The sequence below is a fragment of the Rhyacophila brunnea genome, unplaced genomic scaffold (assembly GCF_057557595.1).
Source record: "Rhyacophila brunnea isolate RB1 unplaced genomic scaffold, BYU_Rbru_1.0 scaffold_13, whole genome shotgun sequence".
In the NCBI taxonomy this organism is placed as follows: Eukaryota; Metazoa; Arthropoda; class Insecta; order Trichoptera; family Rhyacophilidae; genus Rhyacophila; species Rhyacophila brunnea.
In genome coordinates, this window is record NW_028232785.1 from 32735332 (window position 1) to 32757943 (window position 22612).

General features: G+C 32.5%; 1 protein-coding gene across 1 annotated transcript; it reads left to right on the top strand.

Annotated features, from left to right (window-relative positions):
• Positions 1-754: 754 nt before the first annotated feature.
• Positions 755-20040, top strand: LOC147077317 (zinc finger and BTB domain-containing protein 41-like). Its single transcript, XM_085941051.1, has 5 exons — positions 755-874; positions 13907-14041; positions 17925-18016; positions 18173-18366; positions 19991-20040. The coding sequence occupies exons 1-5, from the start codon at positions 755-757 to the stop codon at positions 20038-20040; spliced, it is 591 nt and encodes a 196-aa protein (XP_085797177.1).
• Positions 20041-22612: the final 2572 nt, after the last annotated feature.

Sequence of the window (22612 nt, forward strand, 5' to 3'; positions counted from 1 at the left end):
AAAAACACACACTGGTAAAAAACCACATCAATGCGATGTGTGTTTTAAAAAATTTCTGCAAATGAGTAATTTAAAGAGACATCAAATGACACACACTGGTGAAAAACCACACCAATGCGATGTGTGTTTTAAAAAATTTCTGCAAATGGGTAATTTTAAAACACATCAATTGATACATACTTGTAAGAAACGACATCAATGCGATGTGTGTTTTAAAAAATTTCTGCGAATTGATAATTTAAAAACACATAAAATAACGCACACTCGTGAAAAACGACATCAATGCAATGTGTGCTTTAAAAAGATCATCGCAAATAGTAAACTTAAAAGACATAAAATGACACATACTCGTGAAAAACCATATGAATGCGATGTGTGTTTTAGAATATTCTCTCAAAGTAGTACTCTCAAAATGCATAAAGTGACCCATACTGGTGAAAAACCACATCATTGCGATGTGTGTTTTAAAAATTTCACTGCAAATAAATATCTCAATATACACAAAAAGATACACACTGGTGAAAAACCACATCAATGCGATGTGTGTTTTAAAAAATTTCTGCGAATTGGACATTTAAAAACACATAAAATGACACATAGTGGTGAAAAACCACATCAGTGCGATGTGTGTTCTAAAAAATTCTTTGCAAATAGTAAACTCAAACAACATAAAATGACACATGGTGAAATACCACATCAATGCGATGTGTGTTTCAAAACATTAATCACAAAAAATCAACTCAAAAAACATAAAATGATCCATACTGGTAAAAAACCACATCAATGCGATGTGTGTTCTAAAATGTTCATCGAAAGAAGTGAACTAAAGTTACATAAAATGAGACATACGGGTGAAAAACCACATCAATGCGATGTGTGTTTAAAAAAATTTCTGAAAATTAGTAATTTAAAAACACATACAATGACGCATACTGGTGAAAAACCACATCAATGCGATGTGTGTCTTAAAAAGTTCATCAAAAATAGTGATCTCAAATCACATAAAATGACCCATACTGGTGAAAAACCACATCAATGCGAAGTGTGTTTAAAAAATTTCTGCAAATTAATCATTTAAAAACACATAAAATGACACATACTGGTGAAAAACCACATCAATGCGATGTGTGTCTTAAAAAGTTCATCAAAAATAGTGATCTCAAATCACATAAAATGACCCATACTGGTGAAAATCAACATCAATGCGAAGTGTGTTTAAAAAAATTTCTGCAAATTAGTCATTTAAAAACACATAAAATGACACATACTGGTGAAAAACCACATCAATGCGATGTGTGTCTTAAAAAGTTCACTGAAAATAGATATCTCAAAATACATAAAATGACCCATACTGGTGAAAAACCACATCAATGCGATGTGTGTTTTAAAAAGTTCACTGCAAATCGATATCTCAAAATACATAAAAATACACACACTGGTGAAAAAACACATCAATGCGATGTGGTTTAATAAAATAAAATTGCATCATTCGAGTTCATTCATTCAATGAAATATCCTGTAAATTTCTTGGTTAGTACGTAAATGGATGCTGCCTTGAATATTATAGTATATGTAGACGAAAACGAAGTGATTATTGGGTGCCTCCTGAATACGATCATCCTAGGGAACATTTTCCGCAGAATTTAGAATGTGTGTATTAAGCCTTGAATATTTCTTATAATTGGGTCTCACATTACTTATTGATACATCCCCGGGGAAATGTTCCTTCATTGACGTCCACCATGGAACGATTGCAATTTTTGTAAAATCTATAAATGAATAAATATATAGTAATACTATCGACCAAATGTATGGATGAGGATTTAGGTATATATAAGTCTATATTAGGTGAGTTTATATGATTTTTTTTTAATAATGTTATAAAAAAGTAGGTTCCATGTAAGAGTATTATTGAACACTAATATCTCTTTAATTAACCCCATCAATTATTTTTCTTAGAATTGACGATTTCCACCCCTTGATTGTCGTATTTTTATTGTTCATAAAGAATAATGATCTATTATTATGTTTTGACGATTTATTATTATATGCTTTCGAGTGTATTGTTATTAATAAGATAGGGTTTTTTACTGACACTTCAACTATTCTTAATTTGTTAATTGTATTTTTTGTAACCTTTGACTTGATAGGTAGTTAATGGAGTTTTACCTTTTTTATTGTATTGATTTATTATTATAAGCTAAAGTAAAGAGAGTTTGTTGTCAGTATGTTTACCTTTGGTGAGTGTACACGGCGCCTGAAAATGCCGAAAGGCGAAACCCGGGTCGCAAAAAACGACTTAAATGGAATAGTACAGAGCTTGAATAATTATTATATTAGAATAAATATGTATTTAGATAATAAAATGTTAGTCATTATTTTGTTAGTGTGTGGTGAATTGTGCTGTGTAAACGAACAAGATTAATGATAATACAGAATACTATAATTTACCCGTAGTAGAACAAGGATTGTAATTGAATGTTATCATTATAAAACCTAATTTTAAATGAAATGACATATGTGTGTAACGCCATGCATTCTATGAGAGAGTCCTAGATATAAGTTTCGTAGTATTAAGGTGATTTTTCTAAGTAAAGTTGTTATCGAAAAATAGTTAGAAAAGTTTATTAATCGATACATATATATTCAAAAGTAATGAGAGATAAAAAAAAATAAAGTTATAATGGAGTTCAGCATCAAAATCTGGAGTTCAGCATTACGGAATGCTGAACATTCCGAAAATACGTGTACAATTCGGTACATTTATGAAGGTTGGCGTAGTATTATGATGCAAGTTTTAATGTGAAAATTACGATAAAAAATTACATAAATCCATTATCTATGTCAAACATCAATTGTGAATTTGTTCACAAAAGAAATACTGCAATTACTTAATTATATCTTTATATATTTTTTTTCAAATTTAAGAAACATCGATTTAGAAGTTAAATAGATTGTAATTTAAATTGAAAAAAACTCGGTGTATACTAAAAAAATGCCTTTACAACGTATTAGAACATTTTTTAATAATTTTGATCATAGTTTTAACTTGTATCTGTGTTGAATGGGAACTGGATAAAAAACTGGAAAAATTATGATAATTCAAACATGTGGTCAAAAATAATTTTGACTCAATACCTAGGTACTTCAAACCACATACTCTGACGCTTCTGACTAAAAACAATCTATCAAGTGAGCGTATTCAAGTATTATGAAAAACTATTTTTAATGTTTGCTCTTGTGTCGAGCAATGTTCCCTCTAAATGTGTCCGCACACTTGTTTTCATCCCCCGCACAGCCCTCACACAAAAATATTGTAGGTACTTAAATGAAAGTTTCATATTATATAAAATATAGATATCGCGGAAATATCCGCCGATCAATAATCTGCTGACAGTTAAAGAATGATCCCTAAATTAATATCTAATATCTTGTTGATACTCGCATCACTAATTTTATTAAATAATTCTCAAGTCCATAAAAGTATATTCTGGAATAATCTAGGTAAACTGATTATTTTAATCAAAAAAAAATATCGTGAGCTAAAAGTGAAACACACTTGATAATAATATAAGAAATGTTCATTAAAAAACCCACACCTCAGATAAAGCCGTTTAAAAGTACTCGACGTGGGGTGTTTTAATTATCAAGCAAAAGTTTCATCAGTATAAGTCGTCTGCCGAGTGAGGGCACCACTTGCTAACTTTTGACATAGCATTCAATACTTGTTGTACATTGATGAGCTTAGTTCTAATTTCGAACATCGGGCCATTTATGATGGTATATTATCTATAGTAAAATAATAATATTAATTTAGCTCTCATTATATCTTAAAAATCCGCTTTTAATCAATTCGGTAATTAACAAATTTTAATTTAAAACTTCAATTTCTTATCTCATTTCCCAGTGGATTATTTCATTAAAAAATCAATATTGTTTTCTTGTTAATTGGTATTAAGCCGGCGCTCGATTGGCACGCAAATCAGATGATTTACAGTCTTAGGATTTTTTTTTGCGTTGGATTTCAAACATGTCTGATATTTTACTCTCCGACTTGCCAAACTTCGTCATTCGATTAGACATTAATACGCTATAATTCGGACCGAAAAAAATCTGTAATTGTTTTAAACAATTTCATTGATTAATTTGTTAATTCACACATTAGAAAATGAGAGATTTACCAATTATTTTTTTATTTGTATTTATGAAATTCATAAAAACAAATTGTGTTGTTTTCACTGCTTTATTATTTTATGCAAGTCTTCATATAAATAACACAAAATTATAGGATTATCGGAAGACATTTCGATAATCAGAAGTTTTGTCTTTTGACAGCTTGACTTTTTATTCGTTCGTTGATGTATTTTTGATGTTGCATGTGTATTGATTTCCAATATTCGTTTCTAACCAAAATTGCGATGAAAATGCAGAAATGAGTGACCTCTTATTAGAAATAATGATAAACAATTTTCTTGTCTTGTCTTACCTTGTTTTAAAATATTAAAAAAATAGTATTTAAATTTAAATTTCGTGATTTCTGTTATAATAATTATCAGTAATTCAAATATATATAATTTTGAATCATGACATGCCTTATTTATATAAAATAAATTACTGCTTTGCAACGTTTTGTGTTTTATTTTACAACGTTTTTCTTAGCTCGTATTCTTGTTTGTACGGTGGTTATTTGTCTACTACATGTCTTGCAATCGATTTTTCACTAACTTCCCGAGTAGTTAGACATTTGAAACTTTTTGAATATGTCAGAACACGATGCAAGTGCATTCTTTTAATACTTTTAGCCATCTTTAAGCAGAATTGAATTCATTTTCAGTTAATTCTGTTTTGAATGGATTGGTCTATTGGACTATTTATGTTTGCTAAGGGGGTGGTCTTAGCAACTAAATTATTAATATATACGTGCGTTACCTACTATGAAATCAAAATGACATTTCAGTTTTCTATATTTCTTTGTTTTTTATTTACTTCATATGAAGTACAAGTCTGAGCAAATTGAGTATAATATTTCACCAAAAAATTTAAAAACGTTGTATATTAAAAGTTCTTTTTATCTTGTAATTATTTAAACTTGCAATGCTCATCAGCTGTCATATTTAGGTACCTAGGTACTCCGTAGGTTAAAACTTGCGCTGGTGGTTGGTTTCTATCCCATACTCTTAGCTAGTTCATATTCATGATACAGTCTCTACAGCGTTTGTTTGCTAGACCTAGCATTTGTCGATAGGCGTCTAGCTTGCAATAAACGCATCTGACTTGTGGCTTTCTTTGATGCGTCCAACAGCTTTAATGTATAGAAAAAATGTTATAAATTTAGTATCTTTATTTTCATGGGCATTAAATTTCTGACGATCAGATACTTAATGCAGGTAGATTGTATACCTGTTTTAGTGAGAAATAAAACACGATGAAACAATTATTTTTGAATTATTTATTGACGATTTTTTATATTATTCCGAAACACCGCGAATACAAAATAATTTAACGTTATTATTCATGTAAAAAGTATATTTTTTTTATTAATTAAAAAAAATTAAGGGTGAGAATATAAAAAAATATTATTTCAAGACGATCACAACGACAATTAGAATAAAAAGTACAAGCAAATCAACGACAAAAGAAAAGAGGTAGAGAAAAAAACAGAGCAAGAAATAATTTTGTAGAAATAAAATAATAAAAATAATTAAATAAAAAAATACTAATTAAACAATACAATTTTAAAAACAGAGTACATCGCTGAAAATGTCTTAACATTTCTAGGGAGTTCATTGACCAGCCGCACAGCCCTCCCTATTGGTGCCTGGTGACCCCGACACAAGGAAACAATTTTAGCCAAATTAACGCGGGCATAAAAATTATAAATTTTCAGAATATCGGGATTCGAAACAATATAAATAAATAATGTATTTTATACCGAATGAAAAAAAAACATTTATAATTTTAAAACAATATTTATAGATATTACGTAGCTATTGTAGTTAGTTTTACAATTATTGTAATACTGCCACTCATTTTTAAAAGAATATTAATAATATGTACCTACTGCGTTTGTGTCAAATAATCATACATTGGAAAGATCACAATATAAAACATTACATACCTAATATTACTAAAGCAAGTAAAATAATTGCTTGCATTGTGTTTATTAAACGTATATTTAGTTGACATGCTAAATTACTGAGGAAAATCTGTTCAAAAAAACTTACAGAACTTGGAAGCCAAAGGCATTTTGACGTCTGCTAGAAGCCCGGTTGGGAAAAATGGAATTAATTGACATGTAGTTAAAGCCACAACCCCAAGTTTTTTCCATTTGAGGATGTCTCTGAGGAGTCCACAGAGACTTGAATCATTTACGAGCGGACTCATAGTAATATGAACAGGGGTCTAACAAGACATACCAATATTTGACACTATAATCTTCAGCTTATTATCTGTAATATTTTTAATTAAGTATATAAAAAAAACTACTTAATCTACATAATATTTATAATAATTTCTATATTTTAGCCGTACGCCATTGACAAAATATACAGCAACGTTGTTTTTGTACCTCGCTCGGTTTGTGTGCTAGTATTGACAATAATTGTGATTAATTATTAGTATGACGTGTCTTTTCATGCTTTTTAAGAGTATAAAGTTGCGTGAACTTGGATTCACAAACATCGCATTTGTGAGATTTTCGCCAGAATGTGTCCTTTTATGAGATTTTAGATTACCTATTTGCGAACATTTGAATAAAAATTCATCGCAATGATATGGTTTTTCACCAGAATGTACCAATTTATGCTTTCTAAGGATACACAGGTTTGTGAATTTATATGGACATATGTCGCATTTATAAGGTTTTTCACAAGTATGTGTTTTCTTATGTCGTTTGAGATCATTAGCTAATGCGAATTTTAATGAACATACATCACATTGAAGTGCTTTTTCAACATTATGTATCATTTTATGTTTTTCGAGATCACTAACCAACGTTAATTTTAATGAACAAAAAGCACATTGATTTGGTTTTTCGACATGTTTTACCTGGTGTCTTTTGAGATTACCTAAGTCCGAGCACTGATATGAGCATATATTGCAATGATATGGTTTGTCACCAGAATGTGTCCTTTTATGCTTTTTGAGAGTAATACTTTGCGTGCATTTATATGAACAAATATCGCATTGATAAGGTTTTTCACCGGTGTTCGTAATTATTGTATGTCTTTTGAGCGCACTAACAAAAGCAAATTTTAAGGGACAAACAGGACATTGATGAGCTTTTTCAAAACTATGTGTCATTTTATGTATGTTAAGTTGACTGAGTTGCCAACATTTAAATGAGCAATCATTGCAATGATATTGCTTTACACCGCTATGTTCTTGCTTCATGTTTTTGTCATCTGTTGTTATCTCAGGGCGCTTTATCGCCCTTTCTTGAATATCGTCGGATGTAGGTTCCGAGTGATTTTCGATATCACTCCCTTTGAAAGATGTATTTACATCCACATCGCTCAGTCGAATTTCGTACTTATTGGAGCGTTCTGTGACCATTCTCAGGGTAGAATTCTATAAAGAAATTACTATTGTTATATTAAAATCAATTGTCAATCAACGTATTAAATTAAGTTAAGTGTGGCTGTCATAGGATTCCTGTAACCCAGATCTCAATATTATAATATTATTTATTTTATAATTTTTTTTCAGTAGTCAATACAATAGTCAGTACCCATATATACAATGAATTAGTAATGCTATGAGATAGCGAACCTACAATTTGAAAAAGTTAATTATTCTGCATGAGTCAGAGCAGCGGTGTCCAACTGGCGGCCCGCCATAATTTTATTGCGGCCCACGAGCTGTACAGCAAATTTTTCATTAAAACTTGGGGAGAGAATTACCCATCATACATTAAAACAGCGATTTCCAAACTGGTGGCGCGGAGTTTAACATAATTAATACAGCCATCCACGGTGGCCGCGCGGCTTAAGCGTTGGACTATCACGCCGTGGGTCTCAGGTTCGAATCCTGGGTCTGGCAAGTACACATATTGTTTTTCAATTTGTGTGTGAGTCAGGGAATGGACCTAATAGGTTGAGCAAGTGGCTGACATCCATTTCTCGTAAAAAGACAAAATCTGTTAATACAAACTTCTACCCTGTGGAGGCCCATATGATCCTATTAGGATCGGACATGGTCGAAAAAAAAAATACAGCCGCAGTACAAGTACCCACATACACCCCAGGTACCTCACTTTTATATTACTATTGTGAAGCGCGCTGGCTATCTCGTTAAAAAAGAAGTAAATGGGTCAAATAATCATAACGTTGAAATTTGAGGCAAATTTGTTTAGGAACTAAAATTTTGTTGTGAAACTTGTATATTTGGTTAAAATTAAAAAAAAAAAATGAGTGAATAAATCAATGCAAGGACTACTAAAATGCATTCACTGATTTAAAAAGACAAAGTGAAGGCATTCGTAAAAAAATTAGAGTAAGGAAATCAAAATTACTAAAAAGTAAGTTTGCCATGTCTCCACATTTCAATGATTTCTACGCAAGATATATTGAAGCAAACAAAAATCTATTTACTGAGTTCTTTGTTAGTTTGCTAATGTACTTTTCACATTATTTTATTAATAGGCGCTGCTTTGTTTCAAAACAAAATATGTTAACACAAACCTTTACCCTGTGGAGGCCCATATGATCCTATTAGGATCGCACATGGTCGTAAGAGATTATTTCATAATGATTTCAACATATTATTTTATAGTAAGCCGGTCAGAATCGATTGTACACTCACTCGATTGCAGGTTTCCGTTAAAGACACATCGCACCGAAATTACGTTATGTTTTTTGTATTGCATCGATTGCACCCTTGTAGTTATTTGAAATAGTAAATAAATTCTCGTCTCCTCCATCATCACGAATAACTACTACTGTCTTACATATGCAATACCTATCCTCTGCCCTACCAGAATGCTACAGGTACAATTCTGATATTTACAGTGACATTTACTTTTGGTTCATATCATTGCCGACTCAAGTAGAAAGCCGATACATTCACAACGACTGCTCCTACTTTTTCGGCCGCTCCCGTTGTTGTCAATGGATGACCTGTCATTCTATGTCATTGTTCTATAGAGTGCTCATACTAACGCTTCTGTCGTGTTCACACAGGGAATGGTTTGATTTGGATAGATGAGATACATGATAAATAATACACTAACATTAACACACCTTCTACAAGTGTAATGCATAGATCATTGCTACATATTTCTTGGAAATCAATAATATTACTACCGGTTTTTGTGTGAAGAACTAGTCTGACTTTGACAGCTGATGAATAATAGGAATGTATATTATTTAAAAATAACACTGATAGTTAATTTATTTGATTTGAGAATTTTTTATAATTCAATTTGAAACGAGAAAGGACGAATCAATGTGTCAAGCAATCTGGGAAGTGATTTTGACAGCTAATCAGTGGACCACTCGTTGCTTGTGAAAAAAGATATGCTCGGGCTTTATTAATCTAAAGATGGCGCTGGCCATATACATATAATTGAACGTACCCGATCTTCCAGACTGCTTTCTGGTGCAGAAAAATTAGCTTCAGGGTCCTCAATGTAAAATTGGCGTAAAGTGTTTTTGACAAACTCGTCTTTGACATCGACTTTCTCATAACCAGTCTCAGATTCAGTAAAGCTCGTAGTCGTGGACTGAAAATATCAATAAAAAATGTAACTGCACACATCCTAATAAAAATGGACTATACCAGGATTTGCGAAACTTATTATGTACGCGTGCCAAACTTTCTCAAATATTATATTTCGCCTGATCTTAACAGCGTACCTCTACCCTTCACTTCTGGACAACTATACTACAGATGTTAATTATTATACTAAAAGATATTTATACTAGGTAAGAAATACTCTGTTCAAAAATAAATCAAATCAATTAATACACCTTGCTTATCAGAAAACATTATAATAATAATATTGAGGTACTGAAGCAGCATCAAGTCAGTTATTAGGAATTTAATACAATATCATGAGGAATCAGAAGTCAATCATTATTGGTCATACCACTAATTTAATTCTTGACTAGAGAGTGAAGATCACTGATGAGAACTCTGCCATTCTGGGCAGTGTTGACCTGTGTGTCCCTGATAACTATCTTAGAAATAGAGAACATCAGTTGTTTATTCTCCCAAGGTGCAGAACCAACCTGCCACTGGTAATGCCAATTGGGAGGGCGATAACTATGTTCAACGAAATTGCTTCGGGTGTTGATATATTCCACCTACGTGAGGATGAGTATAGGTGGACGTTATTTTATAAATTTTTAAAATAGGGTCTGCTTAACTCATCCGGTGTATTTCCATGTACCTATATAATTAATATTTTTGTATGTACTTATTTCTACTGTTTAATAACATATTATCTATCTCTTTTTTATGTCATGTTGTGAACGTCTTAAACTTATAATTTGTAATGTCCACAATATGTAAAAATAAATAAATTGAAATTGAAAATTGAAATTGAATATGTGTTGCCAGACAACTATAAAGTATTACTATATACTGGATGAAACCAACTTTATAGAGCTGCAGATATATTAATTTATTTTACGCATTTATTTTTTTAACAGTTTTCCTTTTATACAATAATAATATAATACATGATTGAAAAGTTTGATATATTATCATCACAAAGCAATTAGGTACCTACATATTATTAATTATATTTATATTAACATGACAGTATGTATAAATGTACAATATTAAGAGACATAGTAACCATGCATATGGTAGATATTATCCACATATATTGACATAATTAGGCGGTTTTTTCATAGTAATAATGATACATATTTTAATAAGATATGCACTTACATAAAAAAATTCTCCATTTTAATGTTGATTTAAGAAAAATCGTCAATGACTTTGAAATTGTTTACTATGAGATTCATTGCCAGAATTTATAAGTTTTAAATAGTCTTCATTCGTAATATGGTTCGCTAAAGGCCTCAAATGGAAATGGGCTGGACACATAGCTCGAAGAAGGGACAATCGTTGGACAAATGTAATCATTCAGTGATACCCAAGAGGTACAAAATGTCCGTAAGGTAGACCTAGAGGCCGCTGGATCGAAGAAATGAAAAAGTTCTGCTGAAGTATGTGGCAACGCAACGCACAGGACTGAGAGAAGTGGAATCAGCTTGATGCCTTTATTCAGCAGTAGATAGATACACGCTGATAAAATAGTCTTCATGCATCCCAGCCCATCTATTTTCTACAAAAAGCTGCTATCGAGGATGGTTTATTATATTAATATATTGAGGCAGTTAATTGGTACAATAAGTTAACCGACCAAACTGTCAAAATGACTGTCTCATGACTGTGATAACTTTTAGAGCGAGATAGACAGTTTAGACGACTAACTTATTGTAACAGTTATAATACATCAATACCTCATAAATATGATAAATTAACCTTCATACTACAAAGTAAATTATTCAAAGTCACAAATATGTTGTGGTAATACATTAATGACCTTTTTTTTGTATAAATTCAAAGAGTCCAACAAATTTTATCTCCAGCAAACTAATTTGCTTAGGTACTATAGTGTGTGGAAAAAGGTGATTGGGTAGCTAAAACAAGTGAATGCGCTCACACAAACGGAATAGCTTGGTAGTTAACAAAAAATGAACATACAAACTTTTGAGTGATGGTGAGTAGGTATCAAATGTGATAAGTAATAAAAAAATCTTAATAATATAGTCATCAGTTTCTTTAGCACACACATGTACAACGATCAAATACTAAACTAATTCAAGTAATTATATGAATCTATCTAAATAGAGTTACCTCAATGAAGAAGTGACAAAGTTATAGCTGATCCAAAATTGAGATAGAATGCAATTGTCACCGAGGAGATGAAATCTTTACATCTAAAATCGGACATACCTGTTGTACTGGTCTGTAATCTGAATACGAGCATCCTGGTTCAGGATCTTCATCATAAAATGGGTGTACTGTGTCGTCGTCAAACTCGCGCTTGATTTCGACAAACCCACAGTCAGTCTCAGGTTTTGCAGGGTCCTGAAAGGAACATAATACTATGCGATCACAATATAATATAATAGTATAGCCCATGTATCTTATATTAATGATATATTTTGTAGGAGAATTTATTGGAGTATATGTTATTATAGACCAGTTAGCGTACGCTTCCTCAAGGCTATACTTCAGCTGGGGCACGGTCTAAAACGATCGAGACTACGCGTCGCGAAGATTTTGCAAACAACGCGTGCAGAAAAAAACATAATTTGTCATAAAAATTCGACATGCGTCCATTTAATGTTATGTTAATTGTTCTATTAGTAATAATAATATATTCATTGAAATGTATTCTTTTTTAAGAAATTGGTAACGTTTTTAGTCATCTTTACACGATTTAAGAATTAATTCCCCCGACGCCATCACAGAACAAACTTTCGTGTTGACAGCTCGACTTTCGCTATCCGATTGCCAGCGAGTCCGAAATTTCGTCGCACCTATATTGTTGAAAATTATTTTTTTTCCGTTTCACTGAAGTATGCTCTTAACAGAATTAAAAAATAGTTACCTACCTACGCAATGTTTATTATTTAAATTCAAAAAATTGAGTACCTAATATACTATGAAATAATAAGAAAATTAAATACAATCACGAAATGTGTTTGACAGTTGGCTATCTCATTTTATGTTGTATCTCATGCAGGTATACTTCGTTTCACAAAATATTATTTTCTAGATTATGGCAACACGAACGAGGACGCTTCATTTTCCTTTCTGGCACTGAGCAGGGCCGTAGATTGATATACGCAGACCAAAGCTCAAATATTGAAGCATGGATACTATTATCAAGCGCGATCCTGATGAGGAAGTGCAGCCTTGGTTTGAAGTACCAATAATTACGAACCCAAACGTCCCGGACGCCTCCACCATAAAGCAAGAGAATGCTGATGATTCAGGTTACAAGTTTGAGGTTAGTTTTTTTAAGAATCTGTCAAATACTACTGCAAAACACCAGTATGGAGTACCTATAGTATGTTTTTATATTTTACAAACTATTTAAAAATGTTTTCTAATTTTGTTTAATCAATGACACTCTAACATTCAATTCAGCAGAGTATTATTTTATTTTAGTAATAATTGTTCGGTCAGTACATGCTAGGCGTATAACTCGTTTACACGTGCATGGATTTACTGCTGACAGTACGTATTATCGCGGCCGTAACAAGAAAATGCACGTATTGTCATGCATGTTGCAATATTGCATGCATCAATCTAAAAAGTTCGGAAGCTTCTGAATTTTTATGCGACAAATCTGCGCCAGCGCAGTAGAACGATAGTGGCGAACCTGGCGATAAAAAACAAACTTCCCCGCTCATTTTGAGGTGAACCGATTTCTTTACCGTGAAATGATAAGATCGCGTCTCGCTCACTCTTGTTGAATGAGATTGGAGAGAGACAGCACTTTTACGTTTAAACAACTATTGTCACGACAGTTTAAAATACTCACGATTGCTGCAAATAAATCCATGCACGTGTACAAGCACTATTAATCTATCTATACTGCTAGATGTGTGTATCTTACTTAAAGATACTGCGTTTTTAAACGAATATAGCTAACTGTCAAACACATTTCGTGATTTTATTTAACTTATTTTTGTATTAAAATAATAAGCATTGCATGGGTAGGTGATTATTTTTTAACTCTGTTAAGGAAACGTACGCTAACTTCTCTTAAATAAATAATAACATAATATAGGTACTCTAATTCTCCTACAAATAACAAATATATAACGATACATGGGCCATATTATATTGTGATCTTATAGTATTATGTTCATTTCAGTACCCCGCAAAATCTGAGAAAGACTTTGGGTTTGTTGACGTCAACCGCGAGCTTATCGAAGATACAGTAAACCCATTTTATGATGAAGATCCTCAACCAGGATGCTCTTATTCAGATTGCAGACCAGTACAACAGGTATGTCCGATTTTATATGTAAAGACTTCATCTCCTCGGTTGTCTTCTGTCGAAGGTCGGCAACCGAATTGCATTCTATCTCAATTCTGGATCAGCTATAACTATAACTATGTCACTTCTTCATTGAGGTAACCCTATTTAGGTACCCAAATTCATATAATTACCTACTTGAATTAGATTAGTATTTGATCGTTGTACCTGTGTGTTCTAGCTGATGACTATATTATTAAGATTTTTGAAATTATACTTCTTTTGGCGCGTTTGGGAAATCAGATCAGAGTGTATTTTTGGCGTGTGACATGTAACACATAATTTATTTTTTCACACAAAAAACGCACTCGATTGGATTCGAACCACCGATTGTTCGCTTATCAGGCGAACGCACTACCTTTACGCCACGGTATGGTACTGGAATCGTGACGATTATACAGTATAATATTATAGTTAAGAATTGTTTCATTGCCTAGGCAGTGATTTATTATTGTCGGCCATTTGCAATTCCTTACGCAAACAAACGTTCAAACGCCAGAATGACAGTTGGTACTTTAAAAATAAAAACAACGAGAAACCATTTTATAATTTAATAATACGAGTTAAAGTGTATAGAAATAAACCAACTGCGTTCCAATATGCGGTTCTGAGTGTAATTTAACAATATAATTAAGAGCTAGTCAAATAATCTAGTTTATCACAAGTTTTATTTTTGTTTTGTTACGCCAAAGAAGTATAAATTCTAACGCGCGTACATAAGTACACACACCGATTTTTTTTCATTACTTATCATATTTGAAACCCACCATCACTCCATAGTTTGTATGTTCATTTTTTGTTAAATACCAAAGCTATTCCGTTTGTGTGAGAGCATTCACTTGTTTTACACTATTCACCCTTTTTCACATTCTATAGTAAGTAAATTACTTTGCTGGAGATAAAATGTGTTGGGCTCTTTCAATTATATCTATCTAGCACTAAAAACTAACACAGCCAAAATAGTGGCTGTTAAAACATATCACTTATTGACAGTTTAGCTTTAGACGGGTAACTTATTGTAACAATAAGCCGTCTCGATACATAAATATGATAAACTACCCTCGATAGCCGCCGATAGCACCCTTTACATAGAATTGATGGGCTGGGATGCATAATAATATAGACTATTTCATCATCATCAGCCTATATCTATCCACTGCTGAATGAAGGCCTTTCCAAGCTGATTCCACTTCTCTCTGTCCTGTGCGTTGCGTTGGCACGTACTTCCGCAAAACTTTATAATTTAATCGATCCAGCGGCCTCTAGGTATACCTTACGGACGTTTTGTACCTCTTGGGTACCATTTAATGACTAGATTTTTCCATCGATTGCCCCCTCTTCGAGCTGTGTCAAGCGCATTTCTATTTGAGGCCTTTGGCTAACTATATTACGAATGAAGACTATTTAAAACTTATTAATTCTGGCAATGATCCCATAGTACTTAAACAATTTCAAAGTCATTGACGATTTTTTTTTAAATCAACATCAAAATGGAGAATAATTAACTATTTCTTTTATTCAAACGAATAATTCACAAGATTTAAGAATATATCATTCTGATTATTGAACATATATAATTTAGAAAAACTTTTTCTGAGAGAGTATATTATAACCAATAGAAAAAATCTTTTTGAAAAAAGTTAGCCACCCCGGCCGGGAATCGAACCCTGCATCTCCACGGGTAAACACCTCAAACGACGCATTTATCCAATATGCTACGGCGTGACATACTAATTGCGATAAATTTTAACTATTGGTCACTTTTTAATACCTACTCATCAGCGCTCTTCGAAATCAAGCTACTTTGGCAATCGATTTTTGTTTCTTAAATCAAAGTAGGTAACTATTTACTATTACTTCGATTACTAACCGACGTCGTGGAATTTCTCCAATATTTTTAGATGTAACTACTTGCACTTGCTAATAATTTATAATTAACTATTTCTTTTTTACTTTTTTCAAAAAGATTTTTTCTATTGGTTATAATATACTCTCTCGGAAAGTGGTTTTCTAAATTATGTATGTTCAAAATGGAGAATGTTTTATGTAGGTACATATCTTAATAAAATATGTATCAATATTACTATGAAAAAGCCGCCCAATTATGTCAATAGATGTGGATAATATCTACCATATGCATGGTTATGATGTCTCTTAATATTGTACATTTATAAATACTGTCATGTTAATATCATCATCAGCCAGGGTCAACCCACTGTTGGATGAAGGCCTCCCCAAGATTCTTCCAACTCTCTTGGTCTTGTGTCGTTCGCTGCCACGTATTTCGAACAATCGCCAAATCTTGATTTAAATAAGGCGATGGTTGCGGTCACGCTTTGGCACATCCTATTGAAATTACTGTTCTGCCGGATGAATCCGTATTAAAACAAAATATAAATCATGGTTCGATAGGGATATCCATTGACTTTAACGTGAGCTTTGGCCCCATTTTTAATAAATGTACGACGATGCCACCAGCGTGTAAACCGCACCCAACAGTGCTTTTTTGTGGATCTAGGGAGTTTTCTAAAGTGGTCTTATTCCATGTGGGCACTTTTCCTTATTAACAAACCCGTTAAGCAAAAATGAGCCTCATTGCTAAACGCAATTTTGCTCTAAAATGCAGTTATAAGCTGCGTAAATCGACAACAGCTTTTCTAAGTAAATTTGGATATTTTATTAGCGTTGTTCAAGCGTGGTTCTATTTATGAAGATTTGCCGAGCTAGTAATACTAATCATTAGGTATGCTCACATACTGTAACTTAAAGTTTAGAAAGAATTTTTATTTAGCTACATATTTTTTCCGACTTATACGCAGCGTACATGAAAACTCTGCACTTCTTGTTGGTATTGGTTTGTGTGTCCCTGATAATTATCTTAGGAATTGAAGGCATCCGTTGTTTGTTTTCCCAAGGTGCAACACTAACATGCCATTGGTAATGCCAATTGGGAGAACAATAAGTTTGTACAACCAAATCACTTCAGATATTGTCATATTTCACCAGCGTCAGGATGAGTATAAGTGGGCATTGTTTTATAAATTCTTAAAATAGGTTCTGCTTCACTAATTCAGTGACTTGTTATTTATTTTTTTAATGTCTACACTAATTGTACTGTTTATTGCTTATCTTTTTCTTTTAATAAATATATTTGTAGAAAATACCCTTTTATTCATATTCATTTTCTTCTAAATGTCATGTTGTAAACGTCTTATATGGATAATTTGCATTATTCACCATATTTAAAAAAAAAGAGATTTTGATTATAAATGTCAACGAGTGAGCGCATTGTAACGTATCGTTTTAACAGAAAAACACTTAACAAGCGACGTAGTATCAGTGCTATATTAGTGAACATTATAACATAAGTATATTTTATTGATATTTTATAGATAGTATTGCTTTGGATATATTAATATTCCTATTCTTTTTGTAGATTTCTACCCAAACATGTTTTTCAGTACGTAAGAGTAAACCATTGGATATCGTTAAAAGATATACTGTTGATAATGACCCGAGTAACAACAAAATAGCACATGCAATCAATAAAAATAAGAAAATGATGATGCAGCATTCGGAAATAACCATCGATGAACAGAACATCAAACATGAATTTCAGAAATTATACTTGCAAAAGGAGGTTCGAATTAAGTTGATAAGAGCTACATATTTTCCACGTAACTTTATTTGTAACAATTGTTGTGGAGTGTTTGAAACCGTAAAACATCTAAATCATCACTACGTTTCATGCATGAAGTCTCAGCATCTTAAGTCATACATGACACATACTGGTGAAAAAAGATATCAATGCAACGTGTGTTTTAAAATTTTTCTGCAAATTAGTCATTTAAAGACACATCAAATGACACATACGCGTGAAAAAATTTATCAATGCGATGTGTGTTTTAAAAAGTTCACCTCAAATAAAGATCTCGAAAGACATACAATGACACACACTGGTGAAAAAAATCATCAATGCGATGTGTGTTTTAAAAAATTTCTGCAAATGGGTAATTTAAAGACACATCAAATGACACATACGGGTGAAAAACCACATCAATGCGATGTGTGTTTAAAAAAATTTCTGCAAATTAGTCATTTAAAAACACATATAATGACACATACGGGTGAAAAACCACATCAATGCGATGTGTGTTTTAAAAAGTTCATCGCAAATAATAAACTTAAAAGACATAAAATGACACATACTCGTGAAAAACCATATGAATGCGATGTGTGTCTTAAAATATTCTCTCTAAATAGTAATCTCAAAAAACATAAAATGACACATACTGGTGAAAAACCACATCATTGCGATGTGTGTTTTAAAAAGTTCACTACAAATAACTATCTCAACATACATAAAAAGATACACACTGGTGAAAAACCACATCAATGCGATGTGTGTTTTAAAAAATTTCTGCAAATTGCACATTTAAACATACATAAAATGACACATAGTGGTGAAAAACCACATCAATGCAATGTGTGTTCTAAAAAGTTCATCGCAAATAGTAAACTCAAACAACATAAAATGACACATACGGGTGAAAAACCACAACAATGCGATGTGTGTTTTAAAACATTCACCACAAAAAGTCATCTCAAAAAACATAAAATGAACCACACTGGTGAAAAACCACAACAATGCGATGTGTGTCCTTAAAAGTTCATCAAAAATAGTGATCTCAAATTACATAAAATGACCCATACTGGTGAAAAACCACATCAATGCGATGTGTGTTTTAAAAAGTTCACTGCAAATAGATATCTCAAAATACATAAAAATACACACACTGGTGAAAAACCACATTAATGCGATGTGGTTTAATAAAATAAAATTGCATCAATCGAGTGCATTCATTCAATGAAATATCCTGGTAATTTCTTGGTTAGTACGTAAATGGATGCTGCCTTAAACATTATAGTATACGTAGACGAAAACGACGTGATTATTGGGTGCCTCCTTAATACGATCATCCTAGCGAACATTTTCCGCAGAATTTCAAATGTGTGTATCAAGCCTTGATTATTTCTTATAATTGGGTCTCACATTACTTATTGATACACCCTCAGGAAAGTGTTCCTCCATTAACGTCCACCATGGAAAATTGCAATTTTTGTAAAATCAATAAATGAATAAACATATATTAATACTATCGACCGAATGTATGGATGAGGATTTAGGTATGTTGTGACGTTGCAGACGTCACCATCGGGCTAATTAACAATCATAATTAGTGGAGAGGTTTTTCTCTCGCGGGCAACACTAAAATCCTGCGGTTGGCACTTCAAGCTTCCGGGTTGGATGAGTGGTGGGGGATCGATGTCAGGCGATCGAATTTTGTTTGGATCTCCTTCCTTTTCTGGCTGACCCTTGGGAACGAGAGAACGTCGGGAGGAGCGATTCCCGCTTGGCAATTTGCCAAGCGGCTGTAAATACATTTCAATTTCATTTTTTTAGTATTAATTAATTTTAAGTTTTTGTTTTAATTATAACCTCACTCACATGTGGATATTTTGGTTTAAGTTTAAGTTAGTTGCTGAGAACTTATTGTGTTAAAATTTTAGTTTGCAGACGCTGATATTGTGTCTTTTGTATAACGTAAATGTTTATGTATTATAACATCGTCGTTTGTGAACGGTGGTGATTTTTCTATGGCGTCATGTCGCCATTTTTGTACCATTGACTTTTAATTGCATTTTCTTTAAATACAGTGAGGTTAAAATTATCACGGTGTTTCATTTAATTTAATTGTATCCCGTAATATTATGTTCTTTTATGTTCTTTTCTTTCATAGAAAAGGCTTTGGCGTCCAATAGAGTCAAGTTTTCAGTGCTCGCAATTAACTCCTGCAGCGGTATGGTAAACATTATCCATCGAATACCAATTGATTTCGATGGTCCTTTCCGTAACAGGATTGGAATTCATCAGAGAGATAGTGTGGAAACCCAGTACCCTGAGCTAGCGGTGCCTGTTATCTACATAGCTTGGATAACAGTGTTAAATGATGGTCGGTTGTTATTTTTCATTGACAATGTATAAGTCTATATTAGGTGAGTTTATATGTATTTTTTTTAAATTAATGTTATAAAAAAGTAGGTTACATGTAAGAGTATTATTAAACACTAATATCTCACTTGTTACCTCATCAATTATTTTTCTTAGAATTGACGATTTACACCTCTTGAATGTGGTATTTTTATTGTTCATAAAGAATAAAACGCCTTTACAACATATTAAAAACATTTTTTAATAATTTTGAGGATAGTTTTAACTTGTATCTGTGTTGAATGGGAACTGGATAAAACTAAAAATTAGATAATTCAAACTTGTGGTTAAAAATTATTTTGACTCAATACCTAGGTACTTCAAACCACATACTCTGACGCTTCCGACTAAAGACAATATATATAGTGAGCATATTCAAGTTATTATGAAAATCTATTTGTAATGTTTGCTCTAGTGTCGAGTAATGATCCCTGCGCACACGCGCACACCTACCAAAATGTCTCTGCACACATGTTTTCATCCCCCGCACAGTCTTCACTTCACACAAAAATGTTGTAAATGAAAGATTCATATACTTATATAAAATAAAGATATCGCGGAAATAACTGCCAATCAATAATCTGCTGACAGCTACAGATTAATCCCTAAATTAATATCTAATATCTTGTAAATACATTAATCAGTAATAATTATTAAAAGATACTCAAGTCCATAAAAGTATATTCTGGAATAATTAAGGAAAACTGATTAATTTAATCAAAAAGATTATTGTGAGCTAAAAGTGAAACACACAAAATAATAATATAAGATATGTTCATTAAAAAAACTACACCTCAGATAAAACGTTTTATAAGTACTCGACGAGGGGTGTTTTAATATTTATCGAGCAAAAATTACATAGCTCCATCAGTATACGTTGTCTGCTGAATGAGGGCGCCACTTGTTAACATTTGACAGAGCATTAAATACTTTTTATACTGTGATGAGCTTAGTTCTAAATATGAACACCGGACGATTTATGATGAAATATTTATAGTAAGTATAATCATAACATTAATTTTACTTGCATATCTTAAAATCCACTTTGTTAATCATTTTAATTATAAATTTGGTAACCTATTTCAATCTAAAATTTCAATTTCTTGTCTTTCTTCTCTTTCTGCCAATTCCTAGTGAATTATTTCATTGTAAAAATCAAGTACTAAGGATCAATGTATTTTATCAATTTTTTTATATCGTTAATTTTTTCTTGTTTATTGGTATCCTTAAAAGAAAGGAACAGTTATATCGGGATTCTACCATGTTATTGTTGCAGATTTATTGATTTGCAATATTATTTTGGAATCAAAATCGCGATCACAAGAATGACCACTAATTGGAAAATAAATGATGAGTACTATTTTCTGGAATTTGGATCTTTTATTAATGTAGAATTGTAGATCTTGTTACCTTACCTGACCTGGATATACCTAGTAACTATTGAATAATTACCCAAAATAAGTGCTTCCTTATAGTGAAAACAAACATTTGTTTTAAATTTAGCACAATATTTATTGGTATAAATTATTGAAAATAGGTTTATAATTTGTATATTGCTACTAATTTTTAAGAGAATAAAAATATTATGTACTATTACCAAATTAATACAACCCTTCTCCATAAAAAGGTCTCGAATGCCGTATCAGGAATTTAACATCAATATTAAAATACCCTTGAAAAACCTAAGTAAATGTTATCGCGAGACGCATTTGCCAGGACGACGCGGGGCAAATCTTTTGCTGGTGACAGGAGCCGAGGAATTCTCAGAAGGCCCGCCCTAGGCACACAGCAAGCAAACAAATCACCGTAATTTGTTCGCAAGTTTGCAAGCGACTCCCCCTTACCCCGCAAGGGGAAAGGGTCCCCTGCAAATATAGTTTTTAGCGCGGCAGTTGAAAAACATCCCCGTGATGTAAGGGTCACGCCCGTCACACATAGCGGGCGTAGGCCCTTCAATAGAAAAGAAAATATAAAATCTAACTTCCCGCTTTTGCACACTTACAAAAACAAAAGGAATAAATGTAGCTGCCCGTTTAATAAAACACATACGTGGCCGTGTGACGTCTATAACGCGAGATAGTAATAAACAAAGAAATTGCCCCGGGAAACGTGGCGGGACGCGGTAAAAACAAACCCGCGCTTGACATGCCAGTGTGGTGCGAAGTGAAAGTTCCCGGCATATCGTTTAAAAAAAAACAGTGTTTATCATAATGTAATATTACCAAGCCTTCCTTTAATGTAATTAATGATGTAATTCAAACAATGCCTGTTTTAATTAATGTGAATAAAGAAAAAAATAGTCCCACTGAACTGTCAAATCAAAGATGTGTTTTATAAAAATTATATCCCGTGATGTCCACACCCCCCAATCGAAGTAATGCTGATGAAGAATCCCGCCAGTCCACATGTGAGTCCACCTTTCTTCTCGGTATTAGTACCTATAACGTTAGTTTTAAAAAATCATACATTGAAAAGATCACAATATAAAA

Bases quoted from the DNA above. Each gene is read 5' to 3' on its own strand.
- LOC147077317 (XM_085941051.1), top strand. From the start codon at position 755: ATGATCCATACTGGTAAAAAACCACATCAATGCGATGTGTGTTCTAAA. The intron at 14,042-17,924 runs GTATGTCCGATT...AGTCATTTAAAG, and splicing joins ATTGCAGACCAGTACAACAG to ACACATCAAATGACACATAC. The intron at 18,017-18,172 runs AATGACACACAC...AATTAGTCATTT, and splicing joins AAAGATCTCGAAAGACATAC to AAAAACACATATAATGACAC.